Here is a 22,125-nt window from a genome sequence, read left to right on the forward strand (position 1 = left end):
TGGTAATCATTAAAAACAGCATAAGACCAAATCCAGGGAAATGCTATATTTTCTGCTTTATTATCAGTAAAGTAAATATTATGATTCTTAACTTCTGTTGTTGAGGAATGCTAGTTCTCTTCAGAAAGAAACAAAAGTAGTTGAATAGATTTCTTTTATCAACAGATGAATATCGAAGCTTGAGATTGCAATAGATATATTAACTCAGAACTGAACTATGGATTCTATGAAGACCTTGTCATTTCAGGAACCAAAAAGAGTTAGAAAACCAGTTTCATTTTTGAAGGAGGAGCTTTCCATTTTTTCTGCTTCTGAAGTCATCCTTCAAATGGCAAGTGACTCAACATAGTAGGAATAAAAATGTATCATGGAATTAAAAAGCAAAGCATTTCATATCACCCACATGTATAGCATTGCTATCTCATAGTTTGCCGCAAGTGTAAATTTTCTCAGGATGTATATGTGTGTATACAAACTCGCAGTTTGTTTGTAAAATGATCTGTTATGGAGCTCTCCAGTAATGCTGTTGAGCAGACTGCAGCTCTCCCACATGAAACCGGTCTCCCATTTTCTAGTAGACAAAATCTGGACTGGAGTTTAATTTCTCCCTTGTTTGAAATTAATTTACAGTGGTTTATTATTCCTGAGGAAGTGTTTGTCTGTGTGTGGTGGTGGTGGGGCTGCCTTGCTAACAGCTTCAGTCTGACTTTGTATACAGAAATAAGGATGTGTCCACAGGAGTGTTTTCTGGGTAGAATATTTTCAACACCTGTAAATGCTGTAGGATGAAGTGAGTTGACTTTTATTCCGTATTACAGTGATGTGTATTTTGAGTCTTAAACTATTTTATGCTTTCTTCTGTTTTAAACAGCAGAGAAAGACTTGTCTGAGGAGCTTTTAGAGAGGAAAATTAATTTGTTTGTATCAGAGGGGGACATATACACAAACCCAGAATAGGACCAGGCATGAGTCACTGGATTACCTTGTCATCACTGCTCATTAGCTTTGATTGTTTTCCTTCTCTGCAGGCACTCAGACGCTGCTGATAAAATGGCACCGTTCTGTTTGGAAGCGTTCAGGAAAGCTCGTTCGTCACTTGGTCTGTTGCAAGGAGTCAGAGGAGGAGCAGGAGGGTGGCTGTTCCCGCAGAGATGGAAGAGCAGGGCCCCCTGGGCTGATGCGGTGCTGATGGCCGGGGGTGGTGCGCGGCGGGGTCAGCCGTGCCGGGCAGGGAGCCCAGCTAGCCCAGGGCTCGGACGCCGCGAGCGCCCTGGCTGCTGCTGGCCGACGGCGTCAGCCAGGCGTCAGTCGTGAAAGGAGCAGGGAGTTGCGACGGTGTGGCTGTCTAGCAGAAAGGCACTCGCAGTTCACGGCTTTGCACCGCACGACGTAGGGCTAACCTTGTTTTCAGAACTGTATTTTTATCTTTAAAGGGTGACTTGCACAGTTCTTAGTGCTTGGTGTTTTTCCCTGGTAGACATATAGCATGATGTGTTTTGCTAAGAGCTGCATGTAAGAAGAAAGCCTAGAAGAGAGCTTTGGATGTGGTCCCTGGCATTTTTTCAGTTTCTCCAGACAGATATTCATAGAAGGCACTGGGACGTGTTTAGCAGGGGAGGCAGGTTTGCTGAGGGAGGATGGTTATCAGTTGAAGAGGGAGCTTGGAGGGGTGGTGAAGGAGAAGGTTAAGAGATGCGTTAAGTGTAAATGCTTAAATTAGTGGAGAATCTTAAAGAGCAGGCATCAAGGTGGTAAAGCAGTAAAGATATTAGCAGTTAGAGGAACAGAGTGGGGGAAACTTCAGGAAATTATTGTTCTTACATTTGGAGAAGTTGTATACCTACATGGTAGTAGAAAAATTCATGCTCTAAACAAAAATGCTTAACAGTATTACCAAACTCTCCCTGTACATTTTTTATAGGACTTTACTTAGAACATGAAGTAAATGTTGTTTAATCACCAGCACCCAAATATGGATTATTGGTTGACTGAATTGTATCTGCTCTTGATTAGAAATCCTAAAATAGATTTCTGAGTTGCAAATGCTTGGTGACGCAGGAAACAAGGCAGTGAAATTTGCAGCAGTCTCTGGGAGGAAATTTCCTCCCCGTCTCTGGGAGGAGACGCTGAAGCCGCGGTAAGTACCTGGTTTACTCAGAGTAAGGGAAAACAATAAAAACCATTGTTTTATTCAGCGGTTCCTTCCCCCCGCCCCATGTATGAATGAGGTGAGCTTTTTCTGGTAGAGGAGAGCTGATCCCATTGGCAGTTACACCACGAAATAGGAAATGAAACTCACCTTGTATCATCAGGCAAATAGCAAAGCTCCCCGTTGCCATCCTTACGGGATGGCTTACCCTGCAGTGTCCTGACTTCAGAAAGCTGCACCTGCTGAAGCGGTTTAGTTCTGCCCTACCACTGTCATAACTCTTCACGCCAAGCTTTTCTGAGGTACCGGCAGGCTCCATGCGCTCATACGCGTGGTATGCCACGCCGTACAAACACCACTGTGCAGTCTGCTGCGGGTCCAGCGCCAAGTCTCGCCTCTGCGCTCGTGTGCCTGGAGCGTGCCGCTGACCTCCTCCTGTGTGTCGGAGCACAAGGGGCCCCGCTGCCTGTGCAGCCCTTGCCACTAACAGCACTGCTCTTCCACTTCCTTCCTTAGGAGGTGCAGCTGCTCTCAGCAGCCTGCTCTGGAGTTTGCAGAAGAGCCAGGTGGCCAGGGGATCGGTAGGCCATAGGGATCAAGCGCTCTGAAGATGTTCAAGTAAGTAGCGAGGCTGGAAGTAGTGGTGGAGGAGCTTGGGTGTGGGGAGATGCACCCCAGCAACCTGGGGCAGGCATGGCAAGCGGTGCTGGGAGCAATTGCTGGAAAGAGAGGATGAAGGAAGAAAAGGCAGAACCAAGAGTGAAACAGTCCAGGAAAGGATGGAAATCAGAGAGCAGAAGTGAATGTAAAATGACCCTATTATTGCTGCTCTTGCCATCTTGAGTCTACTCACTTACTCACTAGCTGAAAGTCTGAAATTACTCTGAAAATCCTGCTGCCATGACCCGAACCAAGAGTCCCTCTTCCCTCAACCACTGAATATTGATGAGAATTGGAAAATCTAAAGTTCACTTGAAAGTCTGCTGAGCACTTCTGAAAATCTCCTCAAAACTCTATAGGTGATGAAGGAATGGCCTATTCCTGTATTTCCCAAGGAGGCATCTGCAAGCTGTCGGTGGTCCCCATGTTCATGGAGGCATGTTAAATGGTATTGCTCAATACTGTTTCAAGATAGAGCTTGAAAATCAAGGTACACAGTGACCTACCAGACGTTTTGAGTGTTAGTCCAAGAATATTTGCTATCCATTGGTGTTTTAGAGTAGTAGGATAGGGGAGTATATTTCATAAATGGGTGCCTCTGATATGCTTCATCCTACAAATCAATGATTCCCTGCTCCCAGCACTTAATATCATATGCCAACTCCAATAAAGGCCTCATCCTTCTGAGAAAAAACTTGTCGTCATATTTGCATAATGAGAAAGTGAATTTCTGATTGTCATGGACTTCCAAGATCCTCCATGACAGTGGCAATTTCCGTGACTTTATAATCCTAGACCTCGCAGAATAACTTGAATTTCTTGAATTTTCTTTTGAAAGATCAGTTTCTGCAATAGATAATGGGTCTATTTGCCTCATTCTTGGATATACTTCGACAGCACTCTGATCAGCTTGGAGCCATCTTGCTTTAAAAGAAAACTGCTAAGAACAAGCGTTCTCAATCTCCAGTTCTATCACTTTTTTAAAACACTGTACAGTGGCAGGCATATGAGGAGAAAATTAAGTTAATTGATACTTGCAATTGAGTGGGGCATGAAGTAAAGCATCCCTCCCAATTATGGTTTTTTCTCATTATCAATTTGTTAGTCCTTAGCTTTCTGCTGAAGTATTGTACTTATACAATAATGGTAGCTTTAAAGTATCGACTGCTGGAGCCATTGAGGGGGTGCTCATCTATGAAAGAAGTCTTTAATATGTATAGGAAAATCTACAATCAAACGATGTATGCAACCCATTCAATGAAGTGTTCATCAGTTGATTTCACATTAACTGTAATCACTGGATTACAGCTGGCTGAGGAAATGTCTGAGGAAATTGGAGCTTCCAAAATTAAACAGTTTTATGGTCTCAGTGTCAGCAGGAATGTGGCCTCTCTGATATGGACCACAATGGTCTATATAATTTTATCTGGTTAAACAAACTGTGCGAATAGTTTGTTTTCTAGTATTTTTAGAATTGCAGATAAAAAGTTCTTCACTATTGGCAACTTCATTTTAGTGCCAAACTGAATTGGTGGTGCTCAACATATTTGTTATTTGTTTAGGATTGCCCAGTTCATAAGAGCAGTTAAAGGGTTCCCCTTTAAGGGTTAAAACTTAGAGCTGCATTTTTTTTTTTCCGCAAAAGTTTTAGACATAAGCCTTATGATGGAAACTGTACCAGCAGAGGACAGTACATCACAAAACTTCACTACAACAGAGGAGGATACTGAGCTACCCTGAACTGTTGAAGATGCAACAGCAGTTGCCTGAGTGAGCAAAATATATAAAAGCTGGTAAGTGAGAAGCAAGTATTATTTATCAGCCACATGAGGAATTTTTAAGCAGCTTCTTTAAAACTTAATATTATCTGAGTTTTTGAGAGCTTTTGTCGCCTGAGAAAAGCTAGAATAGCTGTTTATACCCCAGATATTTGTGGGGTTAATATTCATTAACCTTAAAACAGATCACAGAAAAGGGGATGCAAATTAAAAAATATGTGTATGTTTATTTCTCAGGGTGATATTCAGAATTTTTCATTGGTGTATATCATGCTGTTGCATTTAACTTCTCCAAGTTTTCCTGTTCTATATCGGGCTTATTTTACAGGCCCTTTGTTCCACTCAGCTTCCATTTATAATTTTATATAAAATATGTTTTTTTTTATATATATATATATATATATATATATATGCTTTATACAAATAAGATAAAATGCTATATTGCAAATGAAAATATATGTTGTACTTTAGTTAGGAAGCTTGGCCAAACACCTTGATAGGGAGAGTTTTGGCGGGCTGGCTCTATCGAAGGCAAAAGGATGGATACAAAACAGGTGCAGACAGCATCACTAAAACAGAGCTGGTTCAGTTGGTAAGAGCTGCCCAGGAGCAGGGTAGCTCTCTTGTTATCATGCCTGATTTGAACATTCATTTGCAACCTTTATGGAGGTTGCAAAAAGAGAACTGGTGGAATTCAGGCTGTGTTTTTTCCATAGCCATTCCATTTCCACAGTGTCGCAAGGTTACCGCTGTCCCAGTGTCCTTACAAAGGGAGCAGAGTCTTTCTGCATGATGATTTTCTGTTGTAAGACAGAACTGTAAGGAGCTTGCCATATCTTGGGTTTTAAAATGTTTTTAAAATGTTTACTGCTAAAGCATTTGGCACATTTGAAAATGTTTTGTGTGAATGTTGTTTTTGGAACACTTCTTGCTTTCCTAATCTATTTCTTTTTAAATGGATTGCGATTTCATTATTTCAAGAATAATGAATATAATCTATATTCCAGCATTTCTCGTAAAGTAAATTCAAGACAGGCAAAATAGATTTAAATTATGTATATAAACTAACTCTGTCTAAGAGACACTTGTATTGCTGCTTTCCTTTGAGTGGGTATTGCCTGGGTTACAGTCATAGGTTTCATAGCTGAACTTTGCAAGTAGAAAGAAAGTGTTGAAGTTTTGAAATTTTAGCTTACATCTCATTTAACAGAATAAGAAGGGAAAAGATAGCTTAATCCCCACTTTGTGTCCCCCATATTCTGAGGCAGCTGGGAGCTTCCGTGGGTCTGTTAAAAGCTGTAGAAGCTCCAAGATTGACTGCGAAAGTGCTGTTTCTGACGTGCGGAGTGCACAGCCTTGCAGCCAGATCGCATGCGTTCGGTGAGAGGATGCGTGCTCCTGGGCTGGCGGGCAGCGGGGCCGGCGAGGGCTGTCGGCAGCCACCCCCTCGTCTGTCTCGGCATGACTACAGAATCTGCTGAGTGGAAGCTGGTTTTACTGCTGGAAACTAGCAAGGTTTAGACTAGAGCTTGGGACCTGATGTGACGTGCTTGCAGGAAAAACAGCAATAAACGGAAGATAAGGTTACTGGAAATCAGATAGTACTTTTAGCATCTGAAATATTTGGAGCACTTTACAAACATCCCCTAATTAACTTTCCCAGTTAAAAAGTTTATCCTTAACATATGGATTGGAAAAGGGGGCCAGAGATTGAACAATTTGCTTTCAGTATATACTTACTTCCAGCAAAATCAACCTCTGATCTGAACTCTCAGTTTAATGCCTTGTCTTAAGAGTAATATGTAACAGCCTGAGCTTCCTAAAGATGCATATCATGTACTCCTGAAGCAGGTCCAAAGTTAGGCCATGCTAGTCTGGAGAAGAAACATGTGCTACTGTGAAACTGAGGTTTTTTAGGTTTTCTTCCTTTATGTGACAAATGTACATAACGTCTGAGGTCCTTTATGGTGTGTCAGCAGTCCATACTACAGGGATGCACTCGAATGGAGGCCGTGCCACGCAGTGCAGCCCGGGACAGGGACCCCGAGAGGCTGCAGGACCCCGTTAGAGTGCAACCGGCCGGGCTCGAGCAGCCCGACGGATGGGAGCTGCCGCAGCTTGCCCAGGGGCTGGCCCTGTGCTCAGGGTGCTGGGCAGCATCCGCCAGAAGTCTCATGGCCTCAGTAGTTCTGTGTCCAAGTGGTTAAAAAGCTGCTGAAAAAAGTGAGTGTTGAGGTGGGGAGGAGAGAGGGAAGCAAGACACAAAGTGCAGTTGCGTAAGCCTCCTCTTCAGAGAAAATTTAGGGTCAAAGGTGTGGAAAGCAGGAATGCTCGGAGGCATTTTTCCGGCAGATGGCTGACAAACAAGCATCTGACTTAAAACCTGAGGAACTTGGCTGGGGGGACTGAAGAAGAAGAAAACACATTCATTCTGGAACATGAGTAAACCAGACACTATTGGACTAATATAAATAAACCACAAATAAACAAAAGTAAACATCTTACTCTATCCCTTCTTTACATCAAATGTAGAAACAGCATCAGACTACTTTTCTTTACAATGACAGGCTATATAGACTCTTCCTAATGCACTGTGGGCTGTTGCATGGTAGCAGTATGCATTACTAAGCCATTTACACTGCAGTAGTTACTGCAAAGTTCTCTTCCACTGGTTCCTGGTGGCCAGTGCAAAGTATTAATTTATTTTCTCTACTATTAATTTATAAACTAAAAGAATATTTCTGTGTTCTGTTTTGCTCTCTGGGATGAAATGTGGGTGGGGATAAACATCCTGTTTAAAAGGCTCTGTAGGAAAGGCACCACACTTCACTCAAGGTCAATTAATGACTCATTCAAGTGACTCAAATGCAAATACATCATAATAAACCATTGAATATGCACGACTTGTTTAATAGTCCTCAGTCTAATATAAATTGACTAATGGCTAATTGATTAATGACAACAAACTTGGCTGACTCCAATTGTATTTTTTCTTTAAAGCCCAAGGAATGCTAAAGAATCTGATGAAATTAACAGCTTGGCATTAGTTTATGGTGCAAACTTGCCCTCGTCTCATGATTTAAACTCATTTTTTTCAAACTTGCTTCAAATTGACTGGTAACTGCAGGATTAAGTCTCAGGAGTCAACATTTCAGCAGCTCATCCGAGAAACACTATAAACACCTTTCAAAGTAGTGCAAAGAAAGGTTGTTTTTTATCATTAGGGCTTGATTGCTTTTTGAATTGATGGTGGTTGCATTAGGTTGTTCCTCAGTGAAAGGTTTGTACTAACAACATTCATTGAAAGGCTAGCTGACTGTGACAAATTTGTATTGTTAAGGGTCCTCTAGAAATGAGGGTTCTTAGGTATGGGATGAATTTCCCTCCTGCCAAGTCGTTACTGACATGTGCCCAGTATTAGCACATTGTGCATGCTTGCCAGTGCCACCCTCTGCTATTTCCATCTTCTGCAGCTGCTAGCACTGCTGCTGCAGCACATGCGTGCTCGCTGCTGCCCAGCGTCTCCCCCGCGGGCTGTCCCTGGGAATACGTGGAACGTGGGCAGAATCTCTCCTTCTGCCGGGACTTCTCATGCAACTTGTGGTAGATACGTAGCGTCTTCCAGTGCCCTGAGCATTTTGTATGTAGTTCATCCAAAGGCGACAAGTTCTGAATGCTTGATATTGCCCATAAATGCTGGTAAGGAAAGCAGGTAAGCAGTCTAGTCTGTGTTTTACTGTGAGACTCTATTAATAGAGTTACTTCTGCTTACTTAAAGGACTTTACTTTTCTTCCTCCAAAATGCTGCAGCTGAATTCCCAATAACTGCATCCAGTAAGTAAGAAAATTATATATTTGGATGTAACTCTTGCCTTATGTCAAATTGAACTTTAATTCTGAACTGAAGGTCTCCAATTTGTACTTCGACGCATCACACAAAGAGCAGTCAAAGGGAAGACTTTATCTCATTGGTTGTGTTTTTACTCTTCTGCCATAGTCCACCAGCAGAATGAGCTCCTTAGGCTGTAGCCAGGCCTGGATCTTTCTCCGTCCGTATCAACAGCAATTGATTCCAGAGAAGGAAAAAATGAAATTGCTATAGCAGAATATAAACTGCATGTTGAGATGAATCTCTAGCTTTATTTACATGGCTGCATCGCTCAGTGATCCACTGCTTGCTGGGAATGGACTGCAGAATTGCCCTGCTGGAGTTTTTAAAACCACAGTGCGCTGACCATTTTATCCCCCATTTTCCTATTGCTGCAGGATTTTTGTTATGCAGCTGTAGGAGCAGGTTACCCTGGGGGTGGAATTGCACCCGTGGAGGTTTGCACAACTCGCCTAGACAAGGCCACGGCTACCTGGTGCGGTGTTGGTGATAGCCCTGATTTCACCAGCAGGGCCGGAGGCCTCCGGGCATCTCTGTAGCAGCATTTCTGTGAGTCTGGGAACTGTCAGTGATGGCTTTTCTGAGCTGCAGCTGCCAGGCCCAAGTTCAGGATCATATAGGCATGGATTAGATTGCTTTTTCTTGATGCCTTACCTCATATTTATTTACACTGTAGCACATCTGCCAAACCTCTTGGCCATAAGCAGCTTTGTGTTGTCCTTCTGAGGTTCCTCTCCATCAGTACAGCATAATCTTTTCTTGAAACGTAAAGATTTCTGTGTTCACTCCTTTCTCCAGGCCATTGATGAAGATGTTGGGGGGGAAAAAAGTAATCCTGGTAGCGTTCTCTGGAGCACCCTATTCTGCATCCTGGAAACTGACTGCCCTTTGCTTACTATCCTTTAGCCGGCTTTGAAGTCATGGGAGAACCTTTCCTCTGATCCCTTAGTAAGGCGATTTCTTTACTGACCTGTGGTGTGGAACTGCATCACAGGCTTTTTGAAAATCCACACAGATAACGTCTGCTAGATCCCCTTTGTCCAGGGCTTAAAGCATTGTGCGTTGGCATAACTTACTAAGTCTCCTCGAAAAAATCCTGCATTTGTAATTCAATTCTATGAAAAATACGGAGATTTAAGATTAGTTCATTTATTTGCTTTCCTCACAAACTGTTGCTGATATAAAGTAGCTCTACTATAATACTTGACTTAACCATTTAAGGAGGACTCGTTTTATTTCCTCACTATAAGCATTCTGTACATATTGAACTTTCTGGAGCATTTCATCTGTTTCTGTGACTTCTTTCATCATCACTCATTTAGGAAGACTCGCCTGTGATGGGTTACTTTACGTTTTCAGTGTCCCTTCCATGCTATTTGATTTTTTTATTATATATATGATACTGATGCAGAAATGAAATTGTTGCTGCTCAAGGTTTGCATACTGATTTGTGTATCTTGATATGTTTCCTAGCTGCGTGCTCTGCTCTTCGTGGTTACTCACTGGTATTACTAGCGCTCTGGAATAACCTGTTTGATTTTGTAAACAAACATGCAGCTTATTGCGCTATTAAAGCCCATGTCTAAGTTTGCTGGTCAAAGCAAAGAAACTGAAATCTCTCTAGTAGCTAGTGCAAAATATATGCAGAGCTAAAACATTTATTTTGAGCATAGCGGAAACCGCTGTTTATTTCTTAAGTTGATTTCATACAACTTGTGAAGTTTACTGGGCAGGGTCTATGCAGCAAAAATAACGAGCTTTCAGAAGTCTGCAACTACTCGTTCTGCCTTACTTACGGTTTCCATTTCTACCTGCCGTCACCATGGTATGAGAAAAATGGTAGTAGCTTCTAGCTTTTTTAAAACCAGACAGATGTTCCATTTGACGTATTGAAATGGCCCACAGCACAGTTAAACTAATAAGCAGTTTCAACATGTTTGTTTTCTGATTTTTATTTATTTATTTATTTTAAAGGTAGTAAAGTTCAGAGGCCAGTCTTTACTATAGTTTGCCAAGGTAAAGTAATACAAATACATGCTTGTGCTGATTATTTTTGAGGTTTCAGGTGCTGGAAGGTGGTGTGTCATTTAACAGTTTATTTTATTTAGCTTTTTCCTGACTCATGATAATTATTTTGCAGCTATCTATATATGTCCTGTAGCATTTTTCTCTTTAGACCTCTGCTTTAAAAAATTTGCATACAAATTCTGGCTTAAATTTAAGAAATGTAACTGTAATTTAGTTATATTTGGTAAGCTTGCAATTGCTGACAATTTTTATTTGTGACAGACGTATTTGGCATTTACAATCTCAATATTTCTAAATAGTATTTTCAGAACATACCCATTATACACAACCATGTTAAGAAGAACCGGGCTTGTCCAAATTGCCAAACAATGCGCAGTGGTGAAGCCAATGTTTCTGGATAATTGGTAATAATTTAATTTCCTATTTGGATTTCCACAATGATTGCTAGTGTGTAGAATTTTGTGTTGTTATGTGTTCAAGTCAGATTGTTTATAATGTGTAGACTGAAGAAAACTGAAAGTGCAGACCAATGATGTTTTGTATCTCACAGTGTCTGAGCACAGGCTCCACGGACAACCAGGAATGCTCCTAATGGTCCTCATGAATAAGTCCCGTGACTTGAAGCCCCTGAAAATGATTTTCACTATCAGTATCTAAAAAAAGTGACATACATAGTCTCTCTGTGAGTATGGAAGAATAATTATTGAAGATAAGTGGTGCTGACCTCAAGAACCTATTGATAAGGTATTGAGAACCTTTACGATAAAGTAGAAAAGTTAAATTTCAACTGCTTTTCTGTTTTAGCTATTTAAAAGTTGATTTACCAGAACAGTCAAGATGTCTTTCCTGCACAGGTTAGTGCACAACATTCATTTCTAGAAATAAATGATTAATATTTCCCATCACAGCAGTGCATAACCGCAGCTCAGAGCCAGGCCCATCAGGTAGTAGTATCCGAATTTGCTGCTGCAGTACTGCACTGTGCAAATCCCCACTAAGGTCGCCTCCCTTCTCCTGTCCTTCCAGCACTGTTGCCAACTCGGTTAAATTCAGTCTTTGTCTGTCCTCAAGTTCTCAGTAAAATGATGCACAATAGTCATAGAAAAACATGAAATTTTTTATTGAAATGACTCAGATGGAGGGAAGTATAGGACGAATGGTGTATTTGGGAGTTTCTAAATGCCTGTGTTCAAGGAGGAGCCATTTTGTTTTCTAACAGTTGATTTTTCTGTGTAAATAACAATTTCCCAAGATAATAGGATTTCTCTTTCACTTTGTTTTATGTTGTCTCCCCTACATCTGTCTTCACCGTGGCCCGTTGCTTCTGATTATTGTTTACGCTGGCATCAGATTAAGAACTTCATCTTTCTGTTCATTTGTAAAAAATGATCAGGGCCAATATCAGTGCTGTATTGCTGCCATTCATACAGGGATTGAAGGCTTTGATCTCTGCCATTTGTACCCTACTTAAATTGGGGAGAAAAATGGCATTAAGTCATGAAAAACTCTTTCAATTATATTAATTTCATCCTAATAAAGGGATGCTTATGTTACAAGTTTTCCTTCTTTCATGGGTTTTTGTCCCTATTTGCAAATGCCTCTATATATCTTTACAGGAGAAACAAACCATTTGTGGAAGGTATCTCTGCACCACTGAATACGGAGATGTCCTTTGTTTTAGGGAGGAAAGGTGACACTATTTCATCCTTCTGCTTTGAAATACTGTTTCGACTGTTCGTCTCTCCAAACATAAATAGTGACTGCATGTTCATCTGTAATTAACAGGTGCTTTCCTTTGGCCAGTACCCACCATTTTGTAATCAATGTTTGCTGCGTAACTGCAGTTTGTACCAATTCAGACATCTTCGCAGTCAGCCCTGTGGTGCCTGCAGCCACTGCGCAGCAGAGCCCCTGTGCAGGCAGGTTTCTCGCTGAGCTCGGTAGGAGATCTGCCTGCGTGACAGCTGCGTGGGAGCTAGATTTCTCAGCTTTGCTTTTGGATTTAGCCGTAGATTCATTTTTGCTTCCGTTAGAATGAACTTCAGACTTAGTCTTTAATTACTTTTGTGAGAGGGCATGACACACTAGAAATTATTGTAACAAACACCTTGAGGAGTTGGAGCAAAGCTTAGCTGGGGTGCAGGCAGATAATTCTCCCAATTGTCCTCTCTACATAAGTGTTTTAAATTAAATGAAAGAACTATGGATATGTGACATATTCTGCAGTCAACCTCCAGCTGAAGTGTAAATCCATCCTTAGTTAAAAATGACTGCTGGAACTGCATCTTCTCTCTCCTGGTTCCTGTCACTCTGTCTTGAAGAGTAAGTCTCACAGTTGCCCTTTGTCAAGCATGTCTGTTACCTGCAGCATCCTTTTTTCTCATTTCCTCAGTCGTCAGCACAGCACAGTTCACTTGGTGTTTGTCCCGCCAGTAATGGTCACGCAGAGACTGGCAGCTCTAGCTCTTTGTTTAATTCGTTTTCCCAAACTGCACGGGACACTGTAGGTGCAATGCAACCCTTTCTCCAGAACGAGATGGAAGCAGAAAGTAACTGCTACTGCTCCGAATCCTGTCCATGTCTTTTTTTTTGTCTTTTTTTTTTTTTTTTTTTAATCTTGTAGTGGAAGCTTACAGAGGCCTTCTAAAGCTCAGTCTTACTGAGCATTTTTCATTTGTACTCTTTCTTCCTGCACTTTTGCAAAATATATTTGGTTTTTTTATTCTGAGTATTGTAGCATTTTTCTCCTCGGCATTCACTTGCCAAGTACGTGAGCTTTCTCAGCACAGCAGGCCTATTTACATATATGGAGAGGAAAGAAGAAATGCACCTTATCTGTTCTTGTCTTCGTATTTCCTGACAGGTTTTATTTCGAAAGTGATTTTAGTCAGCCCTGTGATAGCTGTGTTTGCAGAAAACCTAAAATCTTTGCTTTTAGGCTGTGATGCCAGAATTAGTCTTGAGAGCAATTTGCTGTCAAGTCTCTTAAGTCACTTTAAAAACCTATTATTGCAATGACTGTATTAAGCTGAGAGCCTTGCGAAGCAGGGGAAGGCGTCAGAATAAAAACCTAAGAGGCACAACTTTCCTTCGGTTCATCTGTTAGGGAGCTGCCGAGAGGCAGCACGGGACCCCTGGAGAGGCTGGGGCTCGGTGCTCGGTGCCAGAGCCTGTGCGCTGCTGCCTGCGTGGGCAGAAGCGGTGATGAGTCTGGGAAGAGCATGCAACCGAAGCTGTGCAGTTCATCTGTGAGCTGGAGGTGTTTATGCTGTCAGTGCACGTGGCTGTAGGGCTGTTCCCTAGCAGGCCGAGAGGGCTCCTTGCTGCTGGGCAGGATCTCGCTTGCTCGCTGTGCCCCTCCGAGGAGCACTGCCTCAGCTGGAGCAAGGCGCCGTGCCGCCATCGCCCTCCTCGGCATCGCTGCCCACGCTGTGAATGATGGGCTGCCCCTGTTCTGCTTAAGTGCCTCGGGCTTCCTCTCCTGCCTGTGAGGATGGTCTTCCCTCGTGTGCGGTGAACAAAGGACTACATGATCAGAGGAGTTTTTTGAGACCTACTTAAAATATTAAAACTTTGGTTTTTTGGTTTTTTTTATTCTGCCCCCGAGATAGATGAATTGAGAAGATCAGTGGGTGGAGATCTAAACAAAATTTTTATTCTGCTTTTTAAAGTACTTGTTGTTTTGCTGGGAGTGGTTACCTAGTGGACTGCGGCAGGAACAGTGCCTGGGTTCCCCAGGTGCTGAACACAATCCAAATACTGCGTGAACATCCTATTTTTGCTGGAATCAGATGAAGCAATTAGATCTCAGTACATGTACATGCGTTACAAATGCATGACCATCTGGTCAGTATGGGATATTAGCTGATTTGATCTCCCTCAGTGATTCTGAGGAAGTCATCATCAACTGGTGAATAAAGTGGTTTTTGATTTGTTTGCTAAAATGTAGATTAATGAGTTTCCTCCCCAACCCCCAAGTGCTGCCATTTTATTTTTCTTGAAGAGTAGGCCTATCAACTATAAATGCAAACTACAGCCTTCATACAGAGTGAAGCATTTTTTATGTAGCGGGCTGAAGTCAGCTATTTTTTTTGCAAGAGCAGGGAAGGCAAGACTGTTCTTTTGTCTTCAGTCATTAATGTATATTTACAGGACACACAACAGCAGCTTTTGGGCTTGAAACCTCACTTGGAACAGACTTGTGCATAGCAATAAAAGTTAAAGTAAACAAAAGCTTATGTTTCACAGTGTAGGATTTTTTTTTTAAATCTCTCCTAGTTACAAACCTACTCTGTGCTAGTGAAAGTCCCAAACCAGGAAGCATCTTACAGCACGTCGGCTGCACGGTTACAGAATCGCATTCCACAGAAAGCACAGCTGGGACCCTTCTCCTGCTAACTTCTATGTTTAAAAAAAAAAAAAATGCCCCCTCACCTTTTCATGCAGTGACTAGTGTTTTCACGCAGGATACCCAAGCTGAGTATGCCCTGCCTCAGGGAACTGAAACCTAATCTTCTTCTGGGGGGACCCTGGAGCTGCTGAATGGTTGAGACATTGGTCTGCATGTAAAAATACATTCAAACCCACGTATAAAAGTGTTAATGCATAATTTGAAACCAAGAAACAATTTCTGTGCTGATATAAACTGGTTCTGGTGTATTAATTGCAATGAAGCAGAACCACTTTGCATTAGCAGCATTTATTCCTAATTTTGAAGACATAGTAATACTACAGATCAATGAAGAATAAAAGAGCAAACTTTGAAAGTGTTCAAACGTATTACTATATAAATGCTAAGTGTTTTCCTAAGATATCCCGTTTTAACTGGTTTGCTAACTGTAAAATTTCATTGATAGGTTGCATCTGTTGCGTTGACTTCTAACTGTAAAAGGAGAGACTGTTCTGTTGTTGTCTGGAAAACTGAATTGAATCAGGACACAAGCCACCACGATTCGTCCTTCAAAAAGTCTATCTGAATCTCTCAAAATGTGTTATAAGCATCAGTGAACTCTCCCTCTGAATGCCTCCATGGCGCAGGAGTCGCTCCCTTTATTTTAATTCGAAGTGTGCACAAGGTAATGGGTTCACACAGAGGTGGCCAGCTGGAGGGAGGTGTGGGAATCTCTTGGCTGCTGGTTCTGTGATTCCGGACGAGATACTGCAGTTCTTCTCGTTAGGAATATTTCATTCAGAATCAGTGTATCAAAGCCAGATGTCCTAGGGATGCTTTCAGCATCCTGCAGCCCCTCGAAGGTAAATCTAGTAAATGAGCGTGAAGGAGACCTGATAAGCGTTCCTGCTGAATTGCATGTGGGTGTTTCTGACAGGGCTCTGCAAAGAGGAAGTGTTTGTTTGCTTCTCTGGCTGACTTGACATAAATTTTGCAATACTTTCCTCACATGAGCACTGCCCCTATGTACTGCTCAGCCAAACAAATTGTTCCTTTGCATTGACTCATTAATGATTCAGTTATATGCAAATTAAAACAGCTATGTTAAGCTGCGCTCCAGTGACCTAAAAGTTTTCACTGAGTCATGGTCAGCGAGTGCCCATCAGGAGACAGCAGCCAGCCCTCAGGATGGTAAGTGATGTAGGTAAGCGGGTCTCTAATCAGCCAGAGTCCCTTGTGCCTTTACTTTCAAAGAAGACTGTGCTATTCCCACTAGCGGGAAAACTTCTGAACAAATTCTTAAATTGTTGTACCCTGACTGCTTATTTTAAAAGTGATTTATCAGTCTTTTTATAACAACTACCCAAATCAATGTATCTGTCAATACAGTATTTTTTAAAAATTCTTACTTGTATTTAAAATGCTAATGACGATGCAATGGTCTTTCTAATTAAAATCTTCCTAAAGTTTTAAGTTTCTTCTCAAGAGTCTGATTAGCCAGGGTTAAGCTAAAAGCATGATATGAGGTTATTCTGATGATAGTGGGAGCACGTCTGTATAATTTGTGTTTCTAATGGTACAGGGCATAAGTGTAGATATTTGTTCTGTGTAACCTTATGAACTTGCTGCATGTACTTTATTCTCAGGGTCTACCTTTAAAATAAAATACAGTACTTTGCTATCAGATATGCATATATTCAGAGAGTTAACAAACTCTAGACACCGTAACAACTTTGAAAATATTTAAAATAATTACATGGTCTTTAGAGACCCTCTCTTAAGCAGATTTTGTGAATCACATTGCTTTTCTTTTGGAGCTCAGCTCATTTCAATTTTAATCTATATTCTACCTTTCTATCATTTAATTTCCCCCTACTTTCTAGTTATGTTTTGCCAATATTTTAATAAAAGGCTTTTACTAAAATTTATCTTTATTTTGTAATGACCCTTCAAGGTCGGCGTATGTGTGTTTGCATGAAGAGGAAGAAGAGTGAACACTTGAGATTCTATTCTATTTCTTTCCCTGTTGCTTGAAAGTATTTCTCTAACCAAACTGTAGAAGGAAAGCAAAATTTCTCCTCAAGCAAGCTCACAGTTGGTGTGGCTTCCTAGAAATGTTTCTGTTTTGTGCCATAAAATACGCTGACACCATTGAGTAAATGGATAAATACTCAGCTTGCCTTGTGAGATCTGAATGACCATTTCCTGTGTAACATATTCTTTCAGAGAAACTTTTGAAGAAAAAAATTGGATGTTTGAAATAATTTGTACTTCCAAGCAAAAAGGAAAAGCAATCATTTGGAGCCAAAAAGAAAATTAAATAATGGTGAAGGAGGAGGTGACTGAAATGTGCTGTGGCAGCCCTCCCTGGAGTTTTAATAAAAAGTTCCTAAGAGCCTTCTATGATGAAATGAAACAGAAAATAAACTTTGCAAATACTCAACAGACAGAATTTTGAAACTTCTTAAGCTCCCTTAATATAGCATCTCCCTTCTTTATACTTTGGCTGCCAAATAGACATGCATTTGCTATACCGAAAGCTTCTCACAGCAGTGCAGCCTCTCATTCTTGTAGCATTTAGTGGACTAGGACTTTGGGCACATTAATATACAATGGTTTTAGCATAATTTATTGGCTATTTATTATTTTAGTGTAATTTATTAACTGTGATTGAATAGATCATATACAGTATTGCATGTAATTCTGGTTTTCACTTCATAGATTGTTAATTACAAAAATGAGAATTTGTGAGTTTTGTCTTGGAAGAGTTTTGTCCAGAACTTTGCTGTATTTCATTAGTATTTCCCCATTGACTACAATATCTTTTGGATCAACTATGACTCTTCAGTCATAGAAGACCTTCCATTCTTAAAAGGGCTTTTTGTAGAAAACTATACAAAAAGAATTATAAAATTGCAAATACAGAAATAGCCTGTTTCTACAGGAATGTCTCAGAGTTCCTTAGACAATATTAATAGTAATGTACAGGATACATGCTCCATCTTCACAATGTTTTTCTGTGCAATTCTAATAAAGAGTTATTAATATAAATACACAAAGTGCATAATTAATGTTTCAGTTAATTTAATGAAAGCATTGTCTCCTAACTTTTTAAAGAATTCTGAGAAACATCTTCAGAACATAGCCATATTGCTACTAATGACTTAATCCTGTGTTAATCTTGAACATGGACTTCTGCTTTAGTAATGAGTAAAACATGGGACTGAAGGTTTGTAATACAAAGGCAGATGACTTCCAAAGAGGGCTATGATGGATTAGTCACAGACAAGTTTCACTTTCCCACCCTCCTGTTACGGTGTTGAGCCAGGCTAAGTGGCAGTATACATGTTACAGATGATGCTTCTAGTTTATGTACTTATCTCAAAGTCCCTACCCATTTTTTTTTGCTCACACCAGATTTCATCTTGTCTAGTAACTCTTTTCCATAGCTGAAAGTAGAAGTCTTGTGTGCACAGATTCTTTGAGTTCAAGTGTCTACTCATGTAAGCTGTAAGGAAAGAGCATACTATATTCACTTATTACTGCAAGGATATAAAGTAACAATGCAATGATCTTTTGGTGGTTTTTTTTCTTTTGTTGTTTATTTTTATTCTTTTTAACTTTCCAGGCTGTGAATGAGACAGACGGCTGTTTGCTGTTGGACAGTTTCCTAGAAAAGTACTATCTCTCCACCATGTATAGCCTTGAGTTCATTGTAGGCCTCACTGGAAATACTGTTGTTGTGTTTGGGTATATTTTCTGCTTGAAAAACTGGAAAAGTGGCAACATCTACCTGTTTAATTTATCATTATCAGATTTATTATTTCTGTGTACTCTTCCAGTACTTGTGAGAAGCTACTCTAGTCCATGGGCAAAGGAGATCTTCTGCCATAGCAACAGATTCCTGTTGCATGCAAACATGTACACCAGCGTCCTTTTCCTTACCTTTATCAGTATTGACCGATACCTGCTCATGAAACATCCTTTCAGAGAACATTTGCTACAGAGAAGAAGAACTGCCATTATAGTGTCTGTTGCTGTATGGATATGGGTTATATTGGAACTGTTGCCGCTGATCCATTTCCTTACGCCTATAGCAACTGCCAGTAACAGCAAGTGTCTTGATTATGCAAGTTCTGGAGACCCAGCAGAAAGCATCATCTATAGCATGTTTCTGACCGTCGCAGGGTTCCTTATTCCTCTCTGTGTCATGTGCTTCTTCTACGTAAAGATGGTTAAGTTTCTTAAGAACAGGAGTGACCAACACAATTCTTCCCTGACACTTGAAAAACCTCTTTTTTTAGTCATCCTAGCAGTGGTTATCTTCTCATTACTCTTTACTCCGTATCACATAATGCGCAATGTGCGACTTGCTTCACGAATACCAGCCTGGAATGTATCTGTGTGCACACAGCACATCATCAATGCCGTTTATATCATCACGAGACCCATTGCATTTTTAAATAGTGCTATTAATCCTGTTTTTTATTTCTTAATGGGTGACCACTTCAGAGAGATGCTGATGGCAAAAATAAGGCAGCTCTTGAACAGAAAAAGAACTAATATGGAGAACTCCAATACTGGGAAACAAGGAACACAAAGAGCAACTAGCTTAGGATGAACTTTTACCAATGTTCAGTTCCATTTTTTGTAAGCTGATTGTGTTCCTCTAAATGTGGCTGTTACGTTATTGTACCACCTTCTACTGATTTCATTTGAGCAAAACTGTTCTTGGTTTCAGCAGAAGCAGTATCAACTGACAGTTGTACAGAAGGACACAGTACTCCTATAGCAGAATGGTCTGTTAATTTTGTAAACAAACACTATGGTCTATTAATTTTGTAAATAAAATATCATCATGGTATTTCTTAGAGCAAAAATATGTTGCTCCCGGATGGTTTCTTCGTGATCTGTAAGTTGACAGTGGACTAGACTTTGGCTTGGCTGAAATGGGCGGTGGCGCTAGGTCCCATATCCAACATGCTCCTGGGATCTGTGCTGAGTCTTTTCTATGAGAAAGGCAAAGTCTTCCTTTGCCCTCTTTGCAGGCTGTGCAAACGATCTAGTTGAGCCAATTTACATTTACAGTTGGTTTGGTGGGTTGACATCTACAATGTGTCAAAAAAGAGGATTATGCAGAGAGTTAGATGGAATCTTCTGTCATGATTACCAGAAAGGAGAGAGTGGTTATGTTGCCGTTTTTATATGTAATGATAGCAAAGAGATTAGAAAGCTGTAAAATTCAGCTGCTGTTCTTAAAGGCATTACATGCAAGCATTGAGACAGCCAAGCGGTCGGTGGGTGGGTGGGTGTTTGTGTGTACAGACAGCTAAAGCAATGACTGCAAAAATGCCAATATTGGCTTGCTTACATGTCCCAGTGATTTATAAAGGCGGCTCTTAGTAAAGAACTAAATGAATAGACTTTATTTTTACTTTTTCAGGCTGACTCTGGCTGTAAAATCAAAGTGTAGCTTTACTTACCTTTCCAGTTACATGGTTATACATGTTCTATTCAGCCCTTAATTACAACTTCTTAGTCATATAATGCAATTACTCATATAATTAATGTGAATACGTTATCTATAGGTGAGAACAGAATTTATAACTGGAAGCCAGTTGGAGAGAATTAGAGGGGAAAAGTAAATGCTTTTAAACATTATGGAAAACTTACTGCAGAGAAAACGGACACTAAAAAGACTGATGCTATCAGAGGGTAGAAAAACTATGTGAAATCAATGGCAATAAAAAAAAATATCAGAAAAATCAGCACGTGCTTTGTGTGAACCGTGTGAAAATGCAGTGGGTTACATGTTTGTGCTGTGTCGACGCGTTCACTCGGCTGGATCTGCGCCGGGTAGCACCGCGTGCTTTGGCTTGTTGCCTGGTCTTGTTTCGGTGTGAAAGCGAGTCGCAGAACGCGCTGTGTTCGAGGTGGGAAGGAGCGGTTTTGCTGGGGGTGCCTCTGGCAGCCCTAAGGGCTCCCGCTGATGAGGCGTCGTGACTCGGGGAGGACGAGTGGAGGCTGGAGAGGGCAGGGGCCGGCGGCGTTCCCCGGCGCAGGGACCGGAGGAGCCCCGGGCAGAGGGGAAGGTATTTCCTACGTGTGTGACCCTTGCTGCTCTTTGGGAAATGGGAAGGGTATCTGGTTGTTGTCTCGATAGAGTTGATTTTATTTGTGATTCCTGATGAGTTGTTCTGAAATACTTGTAAATGTTTCATTGGTAATTAAATAATACACTGATAATAAACTGCAACCTGTTTAAAAAAAAGCCTCTTTTTTTACTGAGTATTATCTTTTACATGCAGTTTTCTTTAATGTCCAATTAACACATTACATCTGCATTTTTCCAGTAAATAGTATAATCCTAAAAGCTGTGAGCAAAAGTAACCACTGGCTAAATCTGAGGTGAAAAAAGTAGTTGCTTTCTTCTGCGAGTATCTCGGGCCAGGCGCTCAGCTCATACAATGAGGTTCAGCTAAAATTACAGCTTTCGTGAGCGTCACTGGAGAAAAGCGGTTCCTGCACTGAAAGCAGGTCATTCACGGTGAGCGCAGGGGGTTGAGACGGGAGCTGCTCTGTCCCCGGCAGTGCAGGCAGTTGGCTTGTGCTCACCAGCATCAGCCTCCCCGTGCCGATGCATCTGCGAGGGAAGCTCTAAGGCCCGTACCCCGAGGCTTTCGGTGTCGCGACTAGCAGTGCTCCGGTTGTCTACTGCCTTGTTTTTTACTGTTTGCACTGGAATACAGGTGTATGATGAGTTGTCAACAAAAGTTTTGTCTGGAATTAAATAATGTGCACATGCTGGAAATGTGCATAAATTGTTATTTTCTTCACTTACTTGCTTTATAACAAATCTTTGCACATAAATCTCTAAATCACTTTGTCAGTAGTGGAAAAAAGATCCATCATGTATGCGACGGCAGCATGACTTAGGACAGATAAGGCTGTGCTTGGATTTCCATTATAAATATTTCCTGGTTTTTTTAGGGACCATTACACATAACGCTAAGAGGCAATTATTCACTTGAGTATGAAATATGGCACAATACACGCTCGGCCCAATAACTGTTTCTAGGTAAAAGAGCATGCAGTAATACACACTGGGCTGAAACACCTTTCCGTAGACTCGCCTTCGATGTTTGTCGCTGGCAGGTGTGTGGCTTGTGTGGTGCAAATCACTGCTTCGGCCTGTGTAGGAGTAAACCAGGGTCAGACTTGCAATTTTGTG

General features: G+C 41.1%; 1 protein-coding gene across 3 annotated transcripts; it reads left to right on the top strand.

Moving 5' to 3' along the window:
- The first annotated feature begins 29 nt into the window (after positions 1-29).
- On the top strand, positions 30-21,165 carry SUCNR1 (succinate receptor 1). Of its 3 annotated transcripts, XM_064516509.1 has the most exons (5): positions 30-2,767; positions 4,455-4,602; positions 9,275-15,579; positions 15,994-16,085; positions 18,523-21,165. In XM_064516509.1, exons 4-5 carry the CDS (start codon positions 16,083-16,085, stop codon positions 19,513-19,515), a joined length of 996 nt encoding a protein of 331 aa, XP_064372579.1. In that variant the 5' UTR covers positions 30-2,767; positions 4,455-4,602; positions 9,275-15,579; positions 15,994-16,082; the 3' UTR covers positions 19,516-21,165. The 3 variants fall into 3 exon arrangements, with proteins under 3 accessions (XP_064372579.1, XP_064372578.1, XP_064372577.1); XM_064516508.1 differs by having other exon boundaries at positions 9,275-16,085; XM_064516507.1 differs by having other exon boundaries at positions 9,275-21,165.
- The last annotated feature ends 960 nt before the right edge of the window (positions 21,166-22,125 follow it).

Source organism: Dromaius novaehollandiae, chromosome 9 (genome assembly GCF_036370855.1).
Source record: "Dromaius novaehollandiae isolate bDroNov1 chromosome 9, bDroNov1.hap1, whole genome shotgun sequence".
Taxonomy (NCBI): Eukaryota; Metazoa; Chordata; class Aves; order Casuariiformes; family Dromaiidae; genus Dromaius; species Dromaius novaehollandiae.

Coding starts and splice junctions, on each gene's coding strand:
- SUCNR1 (XM_064516507.1), top strand. CDS start 18,463: ATGATCTTTTGGTGGTTTTTTTTCTTTTGTTGTTTATTTTTATTCTTT.